This window comes from Mus caroli, unplaced genomic scaffold (assembly GCF_978045245.1).
Source record: "Mus caroli unplaced genomic scaffold, Mus_caroli_1 scaffold_18, whole genome shotgun sequence".
In the NCBI taxonomy this organism is placed as follows: domain Eukaryota; kingdom Metazoa; phylum Chordata; class Mammalia; order Rodentia; family Muridae; genus Mus; species Mus caroli.
The window spans coordinates 4,671,995-4,692,142 of record NW_028227273.1 but is presented as its reverse complement, the minus strand read 5'-3'; the positions used below and the strand labels follow the sequence as shown (position 1 = coordinate 4,692,142).

General features: G+C 37.7%; 1 protein-coding gene across 46 annotated transcripts in view; it reads right to left on the bottom strand.

Annotated features, from left to right (window-relative positions):
• Positions 1 to 20,148, bottom strand: part of Nrxn1 (neurexin 1) — a 1,038,549-nt gene that overhangs the window by 34,045 nt on the left and 984,356 nt on the right. Inside the window, exon 1 of one of the 46 annotated variants that reach the window (XM_029470987.2) lies at positions 17,800 to 18,023. The exons of 44 other annotated variants lie outside the window; for them this stretch is intronic. In XM_029470987.2, coding sequence (XP_029326847.1) covers positions 17,800 to 17,832 — 33 coding nt within the window. In that variant the 5' untranslated portion in view covers positions 17,833 to 18,023. Of the gene's footprint in view, positions 1 to 17,799; positions 18,024 to 20,148 lie in introns of those variants that run through there. One more of the 46 variants, XM_021149705.3, reaches the window with a different exon arrangement.

Genomic DNA, 20,148 nt, shown 5'->3' with positions numbered 1-20,148 from the left:
GTGTGTGTGTGTGTGTGTGTGTGTGTGTGTGTGTGTGTGTGTGTTGGGGGTAGTGAGATTGTCTGGTTTGATTTGTTCTCAAAGATGATTTTTAAGGTAGAAGGGTGTCCCAGTGAACCTGAGAAAAATGCTAAGTGACCAAGTCAGTCTCTGTGATTAAATTCCTAAAGTCCAAACAGAGAAGGTGCCATGTGTTGTCCTCTATGACAAGCTTCCTCTCTCTACAATAAATAGAGAAGGAGTATATTTGCATTTGAGATGAAATGGCTGGGCTTACATTCCAGCTTTGTCTGTCACTTACCAATTCTGTAGCCCTAAGCAACACTCCTAAGTTCTCCGGGTTTCTTCATGTGTGAAAGTAAAGTTATTTTCACTGATTATGCAGAAGTACAATGATCATGAAATGATCTAAAGCTACACAGCACGGACTAGCAGGGTAGCTGATACATGAAGATGCTACTGAGCATTAATTGCATAGATGCAGCTGGGTCTCAAACTGGCACATATCATCCTTTGTTTTTATGGTAACACAGGAAGGAAGAATAATTCCTATCACTGGAATCCCTAAGTAATATTTGGACACAACTTTCCTTTGCAGAGAATGAATTCACAATTCTCTTTAAGCACTCTGGTGCTAAGGATGATAAGCCACAACAAGAGATATACATACTAAAAACACAGGGCGCATCCATCTCATTCCCCTCAACTGCAGACTGGACCAAAAATTCATCATAGTTGGAGGCTCTGAGTTAACCAGTGTTGTCCTCCTTTAGTTAAAGTGATGGGAAGCCCTGGTATGCTCAGGCATGTGTCAGGTCACCAGTGCTAATAACTGTGGTGCTCTGTGCAGGGCTCAGGTACAGGTCCCAACCTGCAGGCTTTCCATCCAGCTAGTGACTTCCTTCTGTCACTTTCAGGATCATTTTTGGACATGAGAATCGGGAAAATAGCAAAAGCGATCATTGTCTACTTTCTCTAATGCTTACATTGATACACCTTTTAAGAATATTCTCCTGATTTAATGGATGTTTTTGTAAAGCCTTTAAGGAAGGCCAGAGAATGGCATTCACCAAAATCACCCGGCGCTGTTAGCCTTGAGAGTGCTCAGCAGTTAGTGCAAGGCCTGTTAATGACCAACTGGAGATACATAGGATGGCTGGTGAGGATTCCCCTAACTGTTTTCCATTGTGAACTCAGAGCTTTATTAGGGAGCCTACCTTTGCGCATATGTTTCACTGGATGGGATTTGTTACAGGACTCTTCCTACAAGTGTATGATATTTTATTTATTCATGTTACCTGGCTGTGGCCCTTCCTCCATGCACTCACCTGTCAAACCTGTCTCTGATTTTCAGTCATTCTAATTTTTGGATCGCTCCCTCATCAAAGACATGTAACAAATCTATTCAATATAAGAATATTTCCAGGAGAAATTATGAAATCATCCAAATAGACCTTTAAAACAGGATGTTCAGAAGGCAGGTTTTCTGGCTAATTTGGTGTCATCCTTAATACCAGCAACATATCAGTTTCTCAGAACCCAGAGAGGATCATTGCCTCTGCCCTCAAACTTCCCCACACACTGTGAGTATGCACAGTGTATGTGTATGTTGTGTAGGCATGTGTGTGTACACATACATATGCACAGAGGCCAGAGAAAGACATTGATTACCTTTCTCTAACATTCTCCATATTAACCCATTGCCTCCAAGGGCTCTTGCTGAAACTGAAGCTTGTCTGGCAGCCAACATGCCACAGTGATCTTCCTGTAGGTAGCCCACCATACCACAGGGGATTACAGTCTGATGATGGTCATGCCCAGCTTTTTATGTGTTCAAACACATGCCTTACTCAGGCCAATTCAAATTATTAACAGTTTTTCCCTCTTCCAAAACTCTGTAGGCCCTTTCCACTTCCAACTTGCTCTACAGATTCACTTTGAACTGGAACATAAGATAACCCCAAGGAAAGTCTCCAAAGAAAAGAATGTCAAGAAAGATTATCAAATAAGAAAAACCAGGTGATTCATAACCACTTGATTGTAGCTCATGGCTTCCAGCACATAAGGCATGTCCGTCTTCTCTGATGGCAACATTTCCCATGAAGACAGTATGTGATTCTTCCAGAAATATTTGAACTATGATTTTTATATGTATATGTACAGGAGGGGTTAGCGCAAGCCAGACAAGGACATTGGATCCCCTGTAGTTGGAATTGCAGGAGCCTCGGGTGAATCCTATAGTAAAATACTGATGTTGGGAGTAACCGACCTCAGATGCTGGGAATCAAGGTCTGGTCTTCTGCAAGAGCAGAAAGCAGTATTCCCTGTTCAATCTAGCTAGTCTCCCATCACAACTGTTATTTTCTAAGAATGAAGCTACATGGAAACCAATTGTTTTGCATTCCACTGAGTTTTCTGACAGAGGAATGTGAACAGAAGAAAGCAGTTGTCTCACCTTCCTTGATACCTTGTGACTTGAAAAGCTAGATTGCTCACTGACACACTTACAGGTGTTATATTATGTTATAACATCTGGTGTGGGCTTGCTTTGGTCAAACAGTCTTTGTGACTAGTCATCATTATGAGCATAGGAAGGAACGTTTTCTGTAGTAGCCAAATTCTGCCTTGCTAAGAGAAATTGAGAACTTTGGCTATGGTTACAGAATCTTGTGCTTAGATGGCTAGTTCATGGTCATTTGAGTCATATATGGCCGTATTTATATCCGGGCCCTCTATAGTGTATTATTAAAACCTGGCTGACTTATACATGAGCATTCTTTCTTGAAAAGTAAGAGAGAGTGCGTAAGGACCAATCTCTGCAGTGTAGACACAAGAGTTTAGAAACCATGATTTATGGTTTACATAGCCCTGTTCCTGGAAAATGGTAAGTGTTAAATAAGTCTGGGCTATCATGCCAATTATTGTTTATGACATAGTTCTGGCATTCTAGAAAGCAATACATTTCTCTTTAAAGTAGATAAAACCTCACCAACTAGGATCACAGGATATATAGAATGTTTATTTGCCTTGAAGAGAATATTTTAAAGGAGAGGAAAGAAGACACATATTGTATGAACAATACAAATATATTTTTACTCTGAATGCCCTATTTGGATTTTCAGCTGCTAAGCTCCATTTTATTTCAAAATATACTTCCAATTCTTCCAATGCATTTCTAGTTGGAAACCATTTCTTTTTGTTTGTTTCATAATAATCTAACTGCAGATGCAAACTTAGGGGAGACAGACTTTGGAAATTTTACGTATGTTGCTATGGTAATGGTTTGCAATAATGTATATGAGTTCCATTTTAGATTACCAGAACTCATCTGAGTTCTTATGTGGAGGTTCAAATCACTAGACACACAGTGTTGGTCATTTGTGGTATCTTTAAAAGATTGAGAAATACGTTTCTGTTGCCCATAGCAGTCAGAATCCATAAAATTATTTTTATCTATCTATTTATCTATCTATCTATCTATCTATCTATCTATCTATCTATCTATCTATCTAATCTATCTATCATCAATCATCTATTCATTTGCTTAAATGTAGAAAACTTATTCACTGTCTGACTTAAATGACCCCTACCCTCCTTAAGTGACTGTCTGACTGCTGTAGGAGAAGGTGTGCTCATAAACTCTACGATATTTCATCTTTGTTGCAAACTCCTGGTAGAAGTAGCTATAATTTTTTTCTAGTGAACTTCACATTAACATCAATAAGATTGAACTATATAAAAATCAAGAAGTGTGATTAATTCAAGAATTTTGTAGAGGATCTTTCTAAAAGGATTACTCTTTTAGGCAGAAAGTGAAGGCTCAGTGTTCTATTCACTGAACCACTGCCCCAGAGTGCCACTCTCACCAATGAGAAGAAGTCACCAAGTGACCTCATGGGAACCATCCTTACTGTACCTGTCCTTAAATGTTTCACTAAAGTTTAATGCTAATATCTGATTGCTGTTCTGAAGATCCTTTGAAAACAAGACAATTATCTTGGCAAAAGCACTCTCATAAATGGAATTTACAAAGTACTGAAAAATATTGTTGTATTTAGTCCATGCAGTAATTATTAAAAATTCTTTGTAAGTTATAAAGCTTTTACACCTAAAATTTGCAATATACAATTTTTAATCAATATTTTCCAAGATGAAATGTTCACCAGTGAATTACCATGTGTATATATTATTCAGTTTCCTTAGAAAAAAATCATTTACGGTGATGTTCCATATCATCTAACGTGGTATGAAATAGGTGCAGACAGCCATGCCATCTCTTGTCTCCCTACTCACAAACACTCCCCACAAGCATGGCCAGTGACCAAAACCTGACAGTCATTCAAAATTTACTTTCCTGTTTTGGTTTGACCCATTCTTCTATATACATATACAAGCCTGCACAGGAACACACACACACACACACACACACACACACACACACACACACATACACAGAGTCTCCCCACTCTCATCTGCTGTAACACTGTTGATGTATTTTAAACCTCGAGTTGCTTTCTTGTTACCCACCCCAGAATCCCATCCTAAAACAGCCTACAGCAATGCTGGAATTAAACACATGAGAATACAGTAATTAGCTATGCAAACTGTCAAGTGGCTCTAAAACGGAAAACAACCCAGAAAGCAGAACTATCAGCATTTTTAAGATCTAAGAGGAATTTGCATAGAGTTCATTTATTTTAAAAATAAGTAGACTTCACTTTTTTAAAAAATAAATAGTAACTGAGATTTCTATGGAAATAGGGCAGCACAGCTGATGTGTCTTTTACATCCTTGGTTCCCCCACACTGGTATTATAGAAAAGTTTTCAGACGTGTATGCTTTCTAAATAAATTCTATTTTCTTTCTGGTTTCAAAGGTGGATAGTGATAAAATATTTTCAAAATAGATAAAAACAGGTCAGAGATCGAATTACATGCTATGACCTGCATATTATCAATGCCTCTTTCAAGTCTAAGTAAAATGGCTTTATGAGGGATAACTAAAATAAGCTATAACAAACATGAAAGCTGGAAAGAACTCTCAAAATATCTGGTTTGCTTCTGTGTGTAGGAGAAGAAGCAGATATTTCATTTTGGACAATGAGCATTAATTAAAAACTTGACCAAAAAATTGGTATCTTAGTGGGCATGAAGCAACTGACTCTCCATCTCAGCATCTCTGTGGCATTTCTATGAGGCAGCATAGACAGTCCTGTGTATACAGTCTCATCGGAATTGCTAAGCTGTGCTGCAATTGATGGCTAATGCTCCTTTAGCCCATTTGCATCCAGCAATAGAAAGACAACAGAATCACTTTGCATCCAGAACTGAATTGACATACAATCCAAACAAAGTTAAAATGAAATACATTTTTTTGGTTCAAATTTCTCATCTTTAAACATGGTGGACATCTATCTTCTAGCTGAGAATGCAGTACCCAATGGATGAATCTGGTCAAGAATAGGACACAGTGATCCAAGAAAAGCTGTCAGTTGTCCCCATTGAACTGGGATGAATCTCTCTCTCTACTGCTGCCCTACACAGAGAAGTAGGTGACTCCTCAGAACTCTAAAATGCAGTAAAGAAGGGCAAGGCAAAGGAGCCTCGGGTGAATCCTATAGTAAAATACTGATGATGTTTGTTCTGAGAAGCTATACATGTTTATAATTGCATGCATATATAATATGCACATAGAAACAAGTTAATTCTGTCAGAATCTGAAAAAGCTCTCTAATGAACAGCAGTAGTAATCTGCTTTGATACTGGACTACAGATGTGCAAAATGTTAATGCACAAAACTGAGTTGGCTCAGTAAACTAAACTGTCCCAGTCAGGATTGAGACTTCTGGTACCATTATAGGTCTGAAATTTCAGTCCTTAGGACAAACGAAGTCGAGAGTCTTTCCTCATCTGTAGATAGATATATTCAACCAAATAAAAATGCCCAACACATGGACAGTGTCTTCAGCAGTCATCTTCCTGTGTTTTCATTTACAACTTTCTGTTAATCTGTAATTATGTCATAAAGAAATAATCTTCTTTACCGTGAAGTGACTTGGTAACAGTGAGGGTTGAGATGACACAGAGAGACTAAAGGAGTGAATTCATTGAGTCTAAACCACATGCTCCTTGAAGTAATCATTGGTTTATTGTCCTTAGAGTTTTGAGTATTTGACCCTGACTTGAGGTATAGATATTGTCACAGGAAATATTATTGCTAATGGTACCATTTTAAAGCCCTGTTTCCCTAATGTATCCACCAAATGAATAAGATTAAGGCATAAAAGACCGGAGAAAAAATTAACAACAAAAGTGTATACTTGATTTGAAAGAGAAAATTGGAATATTGCAAATTAAATAAAACTGGAAAAAAAAGGAACAAAAACCATTACAGAACTGTCAAAATTAAGTTCCCAGGCTTTATTTCTGACGTCTAGCCACTGGCTTTTGTTATATCATGTAATTTGACTCTGTAATCTTAACATTCCTTAGAATCTGACTCAGCTAAAAATTATGATGTTATCAATATGTTTTCTTTCAATGCCACAGAATTCAGTGAATTCTTCTGACCTCCATCGTTAAGTCTAAAATAAGAGCTGGTGAGTTAGCAACTTTGTAACTAGTGTTTTGTTCATAATTTGATTCCTTAATGGCAGGGGTGTGACAGAAAAAAAGAGATGTCACTAGCTGACATCTGAGGAAAGCAAGACCAAGCAAGCAGAGATGATAAGCCTTAATTGCAGAAGGGTGGGGACGTGTGGGGGGAAGGGGGTATCCGTGTGGTGGGAAGGGAGTATCTGTGTGTTGGGAAGTATCTGTGTGTTGTTTGGATGGCAGGCAGCAGGGTATCCTGGCTTACCTTATCAGTGAGCTGATATTAGAACTTTTTCAGAATTAGGGGAGTAGAATTAGTATTTCACCCAATGAGATGTGAGCTAAATTTTGACTGTAAGTTCTAGAACAGTGTATAAGAGAAAATCAGTACTGTAATATGAACAAGGAAAACAATTCAGGTCAAGCTAGCTCTGGGACTACTTAACTAACATGAATCTTCAAAATTTAGTTTTGATACTAACGAAGACTTTACCTCAGTTAAACACCACAGCTTAGTAAAGGAGAAAACTGTCCGGCCCAGAATTTCTGCTTTCTTATACAGCTTCCAGCAAAGTAAGGCACTAGAGGCAGTGCATAATTCACCTCACTGTAGCTAAGAATGATGCATCTTACAATGAAATATTCTCAGCCTACCATCCCTTTTCTAGAGCTAATGCCATCAATTGCAGCAGAATAAAAGTGGTGGGAGGAATTATTCCTAATAGAAGCAAAAAATGTATCATATGTAATTGGTCAAGAGTCAAAAATTGGTGACATGACTCAGATGTTTTGAAATGGATTTGGTGACACTCATTATTCACTGTGACCCCAATAAAAAGAGCTGGATAACAGTATTTGGTCCCCACATCTCCTAATGTCCCTCTCTCCTCAGTGAGGAGCAACCAGACTTCTTATATTTTAAACTGAAATATTTCAAGTTAACTGGTTTGGAAGTCAAATCTATCATTATAAGATTAGCTTAAAAGCTAAAACGCTACTGTATGTATCAATTTATATGTCAAATTGCTACTTCCTTGGATTATCCATTGAATCTACATAGGGAGAAAATAGTTTCAGTTTGGTTTTGGACAACAAATAAAAAAAAAACGGCCTGAAAGATATAATTACTACATCTTCTATATCTTAAGAAGTTTATAATTATTAATGTCAAAGTCTCCAATTTATGCCTATGCATCTGAGAAAATACAAAACAAAAAACAAACAACAACGACAACAACAAAAACTACAATTACTTTCCTGCTAAGGAAGTCTAGTGGCCATAGATATTTGCAAACTGTGTCAGTTCTTATGTACAAACTGGGAACATCCATAAAAATATTTTCCTTGCACACCTGACCCTTTGTTATCAGTACAGACCCACTTTCTGTCATAAGCATTTATAGAAAAATGCTTACCAGGTCTTGTTCCCTGAGTACCTCATTCGGCACTTTTAAAATCTGTCTCCCATAAATCTCTCTCAGCAGCAGAACAGCTCCTCACACTGTGCCATCTCTCCTGTGGCCATTTTCCACCTCCTTTCATTAGAAGCCACAGTGAGCCTCACTGTTCAGAGGACAATGTGAGGCTTTCCCGGGAATGAAGTACTTTAGTGCATAAGGCACGTTATGAAACATTTATGGATACAAGAACAAAACCTCCAGCGAGCAGGTCCAACCTCACCTGGGTGCCTATTTAGTATATTCAGTCTCTGCTTTTATACCACAAGCTCTTATTAGGGACATCAGAAAAGAAATCAGAGTTCTTGATACAAGGGAGTAAATATTTTCACTTATAATGAATAATTTAGCTATTTTGGCTTCTGAAAAATAGATTTGAAATAACTTCATGACTTCATATCAAAGTAAGAGTTCAGGGAGACAAAGAGCACAGGCAGCACAGAAACATATTCCTTTGTTTCCATAAAAAATCCTGCTTTTCTGGACACATACTGCATTTCCCAGCCTTGGCTGAGTTGTTGCTTCGTGTGTTGCTTCTCCCTTTGTGTGTTTCTAGGATTCCAAATCATCAGTTCTCTGAAATCTAGTAGCTTCACAGGCAGAAAACTAATGGGCCCGTGTCAGCTTCATTGTGAAAATGGAAAAACCAGCCTTGCCTCTAATTAAGGCCATGGCTGAATGAATTAAAACAAAACAAACAAAAATCCAGTCAGAAAATACAACATGCAAATTTAGGTGAGGTGGTTTAAGAACATGAAAATCAACCCATGCTATCCAGACCATTTAAGAACCCCAGGGCCAAAAAGGGGGAGTGGGTGGGTAGGGGATTGGGGGGTGGGTATGGGGGACTTTTGGGATAGCATTGAAAATGTAAACGAGGAAAATACCTAATAAAAAAATAAATTAAAAAAAATACCTTTCTTAAAAGACATTCACATTTACCCACACTCTAAAACCATGATGTTTTAAAGATTAAAGCTATTTATATTTCCCTTTACAAAGGAGGAAAACAAGCACCCAACACCGTGGCAGGTGATCTTTTAGTTGCTGAAGAACCTTACTGGTGTACTCTAGTGCATAAACCAATATTAAAAACTGTTTAAAATTTGGGTACTCTGCCACAGATAACCGGTCCCCATTGGGCACTGTGGGATTCCAGGTGAATCTGAAGTGACTCTAAGGGAAGATTTGAGACTGAGAACAGAGAGCCGAGAGTGACTCAGATGAACCAAGGATAACAAAGAGAGAAAAAGATGCCAAGATCAAATCAAGAGTAAAATCAACTTTTAGAACAGAGGAAAGGTCTGTTTCCCTGCTAATTCCACTTACTCCTAGAACTTTTCATTCCATGTTACCTAATGGAATTCTGAGTAGCATTAAGAGGCAGTTTCTCTCAATTAATGTTGGAAATCAAATTACTGTCACCCTGAAATCTCCCGGAATAGTCTCATGACATTTAGGAAGAAGTAGAACAAAGGAATTGTTTCAAACAAAACAAAACAAAACAAAACAAAACAAAACAAAAAACAAAACAAAAAAACCCAACCATCATTTGCTCTAAAGCAGTCCTGGCAAGTGTGGGGTGGTTATATTGGATGTCTACCCTTGTGAAAGATGAAAGGAGGGAGAATTGTATTTAAAGAATTTAGGATGCTTTTTATAATCTAAAGCTGGTCTAGTTACCATGTGTGTTTTTATATTACAGCGGTAAAGGACATACATTTATCTAATTAAGTCCAGATATTACATGCAATTTGGTGAACCATGGTGGTTTTAATTATTTTATTTACTTATTATTTAGAGACAGTGTTTCTCTGTATAGCCCTAGTTGAACTGTAACTTTCTCTATAGTCTCACACTTAGAGATCCATCTGCCTCCCGAGTGTTGGGATTAAAGGCGTGTGCCATGATGCTCATCTGTTGTGGTATTTTGTACGAGTTATTATTTTTTTTTAAGGCTCAGATACATTCAAAAGGGCAAGGAAATGGAACAGCTGCAACCATTAAAATATAAATCCATGATTTTATATTTATAGGCATAAAACAGATTATTCTTGTTTGAATGGCATATTTTCAAAATATCTTTGCATTTTAGAGTCCTATGTCAATCAAGTGCCTAGTTTTCTGAGAAAACTCATCACACTAAATATCCATATATTCAGTCAGATCTCTTTCCACAAAGTGCAAGACTAGATACAATGTTTCTGAACTTGTTAACGAGAGGGAGATAAGCTCAAGCCAATATTTATTTTGTTACTGAACCCAGGGGACTTGTATATAAAGTAAATTAGTTAGTTTATGAAAACTTGACAAGAGCTACTATCATCTGTGAAAGGGGTGCTCTATTGAGAAAAACCCTTTCATCAAACTGGTCCTGTGGGAGGGAGGCCTCTGACACTGTGGTCTTGAATTATAGAAGGAAGCAGTTAATTAAGCTATAGGACAAGCCAGTGAACAGCACTCTTCCATATCTGTGATTTGGTTCCTGCTTCCAGGTTCCAAGCCTGCATGAGTTCCTGTCTGGGCTTCCCTCAAAGATGGACTGTGATTGCATAAGCTAAATAAGGCCTGCCTCCCAAAGTTGTATGTGGTTGTTCTTTTTATCAGCAGTAGAAAGTAACTGACAAAAATTGGGATCACTAGCATACTCAGTATGCACAAGTGAGAAAGTCGGGTATTTAGGCAAACTTTACTGCCATGGAGGTCTTTAAACAACACCTCAAGCTTATTTATCTCTAATTTGTAATTTTGTAATACTGTTGAGTTTAGTATTTTATACCAAAATAAAGTTGAAATGAATTGTGCATGTAATGCCTCACAATCGTTTTCTGTTTCTAAACAGAAATAGTCATTGAGGAAGTAATACTAACATTAAGAATTCCATAACCTGAGTAAGCCGTTTGTGCTACTCTTCTTAGTTTTCAAACGTTTCCCCTCAAGCCCAGAGAGAGACCTGCGCTCTTCCCATGTTTATTATAATCATTTTACCTTCCTCTGATGAAACTTGAACTGAGACCAAAACACAGTCACCCACACTGAAAACATGATAGACTACTTCACCTGCGTACTTTGTTTATCTTCTGGCTCAAAATATTTATACTTGGACCTAATCTGTCTATTTTAAAAAATGACTATTTCCAGTGATAATTCCTCCTCCTTCTCCTTTCCTTTCTGATGCTGCTTCTGAGCATTGATCCCAGGGCCTTGGTTATTCTAGACAGGTGCTGTGAAACACCTGTCTATTAATCTTTTATTTCTTAAGCTTTCACACTACCTTAGAGGCTGGGATGGTACAAATGTACAGATAGCAACCTGATTTTATCTGATCTTGCATTATTTTTCATTATTTCGAATAACATCGCCTTGTTTCTCTTTCGCCCGTACTGAACTCTTTATATAAGCAAAGGCACTGACAGACAACCAGAAGACATGTGTCCATTAGGTGATAACTCAAAAGAAGGCAGTTCAACCTTTAGCACTCTTCTGGTGTGTGAGTATGTATCCTGACTGATAAGGGAACTGGTAAGATATAATGTACTTTACTTTCTGGACAGTCACTCATGATATTCAGCAGGGTTTGGTAGAGATTACTCAACCCATAGGCATGTTTACATATCATAGCTAGCAGATGTATAAAATCCACAGTGATAAGAACTTAGCAATTGCTGATGTATTCTAGCTATAATTTCATAATAAAGATAAGGCAGTTCCTAGACCTATGTAGTTATTCCCTGACCAAGCTTCTGATTTGATACATATATCCTTAGCTATTCGCTTTTTTAGTGGCTACACATTTAGCAATGCTTTATATAGAAACATATCTCATAAAACTACATGAAACGCTGAAGATAAGTGTGTTATCACCACAAACTTAGTGGAAAAGCCGTCCAGTCAAATGTTGTGTTACTGGAAGAAACTGTGTAAGTGTAAACACCACCATGTAGGGTAAATGTAAAAGCACATGTTCTTGCGTATATAGCTAGCTCCCACATGGAAGAGCAATGATGGAGTTTTGAAGCAATTATTATGCAACTGTAAGTACAAATTAAAAAATAGATTTTCTAGCAAAACCTTGAGCTGAGAATAAATGAGTTTTACTGAGTAATAAAAGTTGCTTTGCTTTAACAGAATACACACTTTATCATATATGTGTTTATATATATATGTATATTCTATACTTACATGTACTATATACTTTTCGTAATTCTTCCAGTGTTTGACTACAAGGCTGGCTGCTTTTTCTCCCAGTGCTAGGAATCAAACTGAAGTTTTTATGCATGTGCGGCAAATGCTGTACCACTAATCTATACTTGTAGTCTTGGAAATTTGTCTTTGGCTGCATGCAAAAAGGATTTGCAGGGATTGACAAAATTAACCAAGGTGTTTCCCCAATATAATGTCTTTGAAAGAGCAATAATAGCAGAGAGAAGGGAATGAGATATTATGACTGATTCCTTTGGGAAGCTGAACTCTTCTGCTTTGCTAAAATATTATTCAATACTCCCGCCATTGTTATGCTTTTTTATAATTTAAACTAAGGATATTTGAAGTAATGAAGTATTTATGAAAAACTACATTATGGTTTTGGAGAAACAGTAAGAAAATATTGGAAGCTTTTTGCTATTAAAATTTCTGCTTTATCTGAAGATCAAAAGAGATGTTGGAAGCTGGGTGGTGGTGGTGCACACCTTTAATCCCAGCACTTGGGAGGCAGAGGGAGGTGAATTTCTGAGTTCAAGGCCAGCCTGGTCTACAGAGTGAGTTCCAGGATAGCCAGGACTTCACAGAGAAACCCTGTCTCGAAACCCTCCCCCACAAAAAACAAAGATGTTGGAAAAAAAAACCATTGAATTTTAGGATAGAGTTCTAGAAGAGTTATTCCTGTTTATCCATGTCACTCCAGATGAAAAAGAATAGTGGAGAAGCACGTGGAAATGTACAGTAATAATCACATAATTACATCAAAGAGATAGGAATATGTCATAGAGAATGGTAGGAATATGTCATAGAGTGTGGTAGGAACATGTCATAGAGTGTGGTAGGAATATGTCATAGAGTGTGGTAGGAACATGTCATAGAGTGTGGTAGGAATATGTCATAGAGTGTGGTAGGAACATGTCATAGAGTGTGGTAGGAATATGTCATAGAGTGTGGTAGGGAACATATCAGAGTGTGGTAAGAATATGTCATAGAGTGTGGTAGGAACATGTCATAGAGTGTGGTAGGAATATGTCATAGAGTGTGGTAGGAATATGACATAGAGTGTTGTAGGGAACATGTCATAGAGTGTTGTAGGGAACATGTCATAGAGTGTGGTAGGGAATATGTCATAGAGTGTGGTAGGAATATCTCATAGAGTGTGGTAGGAATATGTCATAGAGTGTGGTAAGGAACATGTCATAGACTCCCTTCTCTGCACAGTGGCCACTTGTTTGGACTCATCCTGCACTTAACCAGCTAAAAAAGCTCGAGACATCCATGGAATTATTAACTGTTTGTCATTTTCTCCAATTATTTTAAGTAGCAGGAGTTGTTAGCCTGCTCCAGGGGAGGCTTACTTAGGAGTGACTTAGCCTAGGTCCATTGTGCATGTCAGAGTAACTACAGAAGAAGAGAGGCCTTCAAGGAATCAAATATCAGCTGTTACATAAAAGTAAATGGGACAACAGAAAGGGCAATGAATTGTTTAGGATATCTGTTCTCAACCTGTAGGTTGCAACCACTTGAGTAGTTAAATGAACCTTACAAACACAGACACACAGACACACAGACACACACAGACACAGACACAGACACACACACACAAACACACACACACACACACACACACACACACGTACGGTATCATGTATATAAAATCCTTGCATTATGATTCATAGCAGTAGCAAAATTACAGTTATGAGGTAGTAATAAAATAATTTTATGGTGGTGGGTCGACACAACACGAGGAACTGTAGTTAAAGGCAGAGCTAGGAAGGTTGAGAACAAGTCTAGGGTGAACATTGTCAACATTACCAGAGATCAAAGAAATTCAAAGGATAATTATATAACAAGAGTATAGTTTCAAGTAACATTGCTAAGTTAACACCCACTGTGCTTTCTGAAACTGATTGTCTTGCATCCTGGGGTAAGTAGCACACTCTCTGATCAGAAAGCACCCAAGCCCATGAATCATAGGTAAAGCTCCAGTGGAGTAAACACTACAAGCAAAGATGGAGGGAGGTGAGAGAGAAGACAGAATAATAAATATAGGTCACTTGGTCTGGTTATAGTTCAGCAGTCCGTACCCTGCTCATCTATGGGCTATGCCAATGCAAATAACACCAAAAATTAAGAACATGGATCTGGATGATATTGAGTATTTCAGGGCAGTACAGCGATAGAGTATAATACTTTTTGTATAACACAGAATATTATTTCTGGACTAGAGAAATGGTTCAGCAGTTTAGACCAGGACTCAATTGCCAGATCCTACATGCTGGCTCACAACTACTTGCAACCCCAGTTCCAGGAATCTAATTCCCTCCATGGGCACCAGGAAGACATATGGTATATATGTTTACATGTAGGTAAAACATATGCATATATAATATAAAATAAATAAATCTAAAACAGAAGATCTTGGTTCAAATGAGTCATTTGCTCAATGGTGGAACATATACCTATTTCTCAAAAATATTTAACAATTTGCATAGACAAAGGCCTATAGTACTTGGCTATATGGTTCTATTTCCTATTGAAAACTAAAAAGTATGTTACAAGAGCATTTCCCACAGAGTCAGTAGCTATCATAGACTTGATTGCACTTGCAGTTTGTAAATGTAAGAAGATGCTGTGGGATGAGCCCACTTCATAAATTAAAGGGGCATATGGAACTGAACATAGACATTAGCATATCAGCATCCCTGCCTCAGATATCTTTAGTATCTAATGTTTTGCCTCTAAGGATTTGTACTATGCAAGCATTTTCCTGGTTAATGTCTCAATAAGAAATTTGCTTGGCAGATAAATCCAAATGCAATTGGAATCAGTTTCTAAATATGACTTTAAAGCTTTTTATTTTTAATTGATTAATTATTAGTTAGTTGATTGGTTGACTTTAAGAGAGGTTCTTACTCTGTATTCCTGACTGGTCTTGAAACCTCGGCAAACCTCAAACTTCCAATCCTTCCATTTCCTTCCATGTGCTTGGAAATTTGTTTGTACCGATACATTTGATACAAATTGAAATTCTATTCCTCTTTGCTTATAGCCTATTGAATAACTTTGATTGTATACTCAATAGAAATTTCACCCTTTATCACTGGGTCATTTTGTTTAATGAACAGCAGTCAGGCTGCCAAAATAGAAATCTCTGTTCTACTTTCTATATACAGACTTTTATTCCCTTCTAGGAATGTTAGACCTTTAATTTCTAAGGACAGGACATAAAGTAAAAAAGAAGAATGCATGATAAGAAAACACCTTTCTTCTTCAGCTTCTGAAAAAATACTTTAGTGATCTAAGTACATTATCTTCAACACAGTTCAACATACCAAAGCTAAAAAGCCCTATAATGTGGCTCATTTAATGTTTCCTTGGTAAAGCCAAGGTTCCAAAAGTAAATCCAAAGACACTGGCAACATGCTAAGACTTCCTGGAAAACGGAAATCTTATTTGCAAGGAGTTCCACCTAAACCATAAGCTAGGATTCTGTAAAGGACTAAGGACAAAAAGATGTGTTTTTAAATATTTTGATTTGTGTTTTTTGTATATGATTTTAATCAAATTCATTTGTACTTGGGATTAGGGATATTACCGGGATTCAAGAAAAATAACTATAAGGGTTATTAAAATTAGAGATTTTACAAATCGTAATAAAAATTTGTTAATAATAATAAGTTGATTTTTATCCTGCTCTAATCCTGTGACACTTTTGAGAAAAGCTGTGTAACCAAGAGTGACAGAAAGCTAGATGGAGGTTGCTAAGAGATTTATTTCATTTCAGAGTTAGAACTGACTATTGAAATCCTCAGGCTACATCATAAACAACAACGACCTAAATAAACTCTCCAGATGTGGTTCTAGATGCTTGAGCTATGTAGACATTAGAAATAAGCAATGGTGGCTAGTTTTCAGAGACTGTCAACATTTTCAGCACTACCTCTTAATACACAGCATTTTGGCAACACTATGGATGTTTTACTAAAGATCTGGGATAAAAGCTTAATCATGTCCATATTTCCTTTAGAATGCCACCAGCTCAAAATGTATAAGCTTGATTTTAAGTTTTCCCCTATTTTTTTAAACATAGTAAAGACACAAAGATCATAACAACAACAAAACACGCAAGCGAGAATCGGTTTATAATCTGATAAAGCAACTTGTTCATGGATTTTTTTCTCTCCCCTAACCTAAGCTGCAGAGGCTACTGAATTTTAAATATCTGTCACCACAGAAATTATATCCTGTCTCATAATGAAAAGAAGCTGCAATCAGAAGTTCCCATGGAAAGAGAGACTGGGCTTTCTTCTCTAGGAAGCAAATAGCCTTCTTCCCCACCCCACCCCCAGCCCTTCGCTAATATGCAGTCCTTCTGTCTTCCATCTGCTCCACCCCCACCCATTGTCTCCACTCCCTGCCAAGCATGCCAGTCCCATCTGGACATCTCTTACTTCAGCTGGCTTTGATTCCCATGGGTCTAGGGAATGCTTGAATGCCAAGGCATTTTTGCTCCTCACAAGAATAAGGATGAGCTAAAAGAATATCAAATAATTCCTCAGGGAATTTACCCCCTCCCCATAAACATACCACACACACACTGCATACACACATGCAGTCACTCACACACATGGACTACACACACACATGCACACACACGCGCACACAAACACACACACAAATGGTACACAAAATCTCTTCTATACAAAAAGATCAATTTTTAGAAGCTTATCACTTGATAATTTATGTTTTAAAACCATTTTAGTTCTCTCATCTAGGAAGCATTCCTAGAGATTGAAATCTTGTTATCTTTAAAATAATCCAAGTTAGTATTTCAGAAATATCAACACTTTCATTACCCAACACATATTTTTAAGTAAGCAGAAGTGATATGTTACTCAAATCCTATCATCAGGAAATATTTACAGTAGTTAAGTTTAAACACTGATCACTAATACATTCTCTGTTACCCAACATGAGAACAATTCAGACACAACACCTTGTTAATTCTCAATAAAAAAAATCTCATTGTGCCCCAAAAGCATGCACGGCCGGAATACAAGCATATTTAAGCAACATTTTTACCAGATCATTAACAGTAATAAAGCAGTCTGGTAAGTATTGAAAGCAGCGTTTATTCATGCTTTTACTTGACCCATGTTCACACACACACCTACACACACACACACACACACACACACACACACACACACACAAGTTTTGGTTGTTTTTGCCACAAGCATGCTGGAAAAAAAAAAAAGCAACAAAACCTCTGAAGCTCACGGAAAAGCAGCAGACAAAACTAAAAGCAACCATGCTCAGGGTTTAAGGACGTCTCCAAATTTAAAATCTCTTTACAGTTCATATTCAGCGTGCATAAATTTGACATGCAATCTCCAAAGATAATATTTTCATATAAATCTCAAAATCAGTTCATCCGAATGAGTCTGTTCGTATTTCCATTCTTATTGATTTTAAGCTTCTGTTATCTTAAACCCTGCATGCTGCAGAACTAAGCTGTGCTTAGCGGCTGTGAGAGAAGAAGCTACCTGCGAGTTTTCACAGTGCCATCTCATATCCATGTCTGTCTGGCTACCCTGCGTGCTTAGAGCTTTTTTCTTAATTCTTAATGGAAATCCTAGGAAATTTAGTCCATCCTCTGAAATCAATACTGGTGACAGGAGAGCTCCCTGACTCAGTGGGAGATCAAGATGATAAACTGCCTGCGCATCAGACTGGCCTATCAGTGCCCTGCACACAGATGGGCGAGAAAAGACACAGAAAAGCCTCTATCGGTCACGTGTCACAGAGGAGCCAATGGCTGGCGCGCTACTGCAGGAAGGGATGCTGCAGTTCCGTCTGCAGTTGACGAGGCTGTTGGTACACAGCCCAGTCCGCGCTGGCGCTCGGCTCAAAAAGTCCAGGCAGTCACTGCTGCTGAATTTGCTTAGGCATTCAAGGGGTGCAGGCTGCCTTTAAGCCATGTTCTCACACGGGCAGGGGCTTTTCCTGTCAACATCTCATTCCCTAACTCCTACATGATTTCTTTTAGATCACTATCTTGTTTTTGCTTAATACTAAATTAGACGCCTAAAATTGCGACTATTATCATGTACACTTTATACAAGAATCTCCCCAAAGCTTTAAAATTACAATTATAATTTTATTTCCAAGTCAATGAATGTTTTCCCCCAACACACAGACACAGTTATGTTTATTATTCAGTGTTTTTACAGGGTGATTTTTGTGAGAGAAATTATGCAACATGAAGAAATACATTGTGCTTTTTGCCAATTAGAACTCTTCCCTTTTAAAGACGAAGTACTAATAAACACACCATTTGATTGATCATTAAAAATAAAAACAAACAAGCAGGCAGCACTCATCTTGCTTTCCAAATCTTAAAAAACAAACATGCTCGCCAGCAATCAAATGGAACTGTGTGTTGTTTCTATTATTATTCGCTTTCTTGCTGAAATTTAAAAATAATTCTACGGTAAATAAAGACGGCACACCTGGAATACCATATGGAAATCTATGCCTAGTAACATCTGCTACCATGCAGAAATAGGAATACAGCACACACACACACACACACACACACACACACACACACACACACACAGGTCATAGTTAACTATTTGTACGTTCTGATGGTGAACTAAGAGGAGAGATTCATGATGAACCAAACTCACAAGAACAACACTACTCTGCAAATCTGTAAAAATATAACTTTATAAATTCATTTATGCTTGGATGAATATATTCCTAAGATATGTTGGCATTTGAAATAGAAGACTCAAAATGTAAAATCTAGGCACACACCCTGCTCACACACTCACACACACACACACACACACACACACACACACACGGTATACAGGCATATTTTCACAAAGACATAAAATATCAGATAAAAGAGGTTTATCTCAGAAAGGAGACTGAATTAAAATGGAAAATGAGATATAGTTTCATCAGGTTCCATTCTTCACACTTCCATCAACTGTATATATTATTTATTTTGTAATTTAAAGATAATGACCTAAATAAAATAATGACAACCTGTGTTCACTTAAGTTTCCAGAAACATGACTTGTAGATATTTTGAGAGAAAATATTGATGGAAAAGGAGAGAGAGGAAGGAGTAATGTGGCTCTTATTTTATGCAAAGGAAAGGGGCAGGCATGCAGGGGGAGGCATCTGTTAGATACAGTTCTGACAGTCTGAAGGGCTTCACAGCCCACTTCAATTCTAACTTTTCATCTCCAGATCTAAATGGAAGTACATGGACTAACAGCCATGAAATATAATGGCAGTTAACTGAAAGCATCTCTGATTCTCATAGATAGAAATGCCAAGGATGTAAAATAAGTGTTTTGTCTGTTCACCCAGAACATTAAGTTAACCAGTTTAATCTTAGCTTCTAGCTGGATGCAACCAGCATCAAGAAGCAGAGATAACCTTGAATTGCAATTGAAGATATTACTATTGCTTGAAAGACAAGGTAACATTCCATTCTGAAGAAAACAATAATGCTTGTAGTTCTTATCCTTACACCCCACAGAATCTTTGAATCCACACACAAGATTCCAGAAAACTGATTTCTCAAGACCAGCTTCAGGTTAATTCTTGTTTCGCTTCCATGCATGTCATATCAATTCCTGTTCTTTGTCAAGCCTAAAGTGGCCATGATCATTGCAGCAGGGCATTACAGCCTGATATGGTCCATGTAGTGGGGTGTTACAGCTGAAATGGTCATAGTTAGTGCTACAGGACAATACAGCCTGAAATGGTCATGGTCTGTAGTAGGGCTGTTAAAACCTGAAATGGTCACAGTCAGTGCAGCAGGGTGTTAGAGTCTGGAATGGTCACAGTTAATGCAACAGGGCGCTACAGCC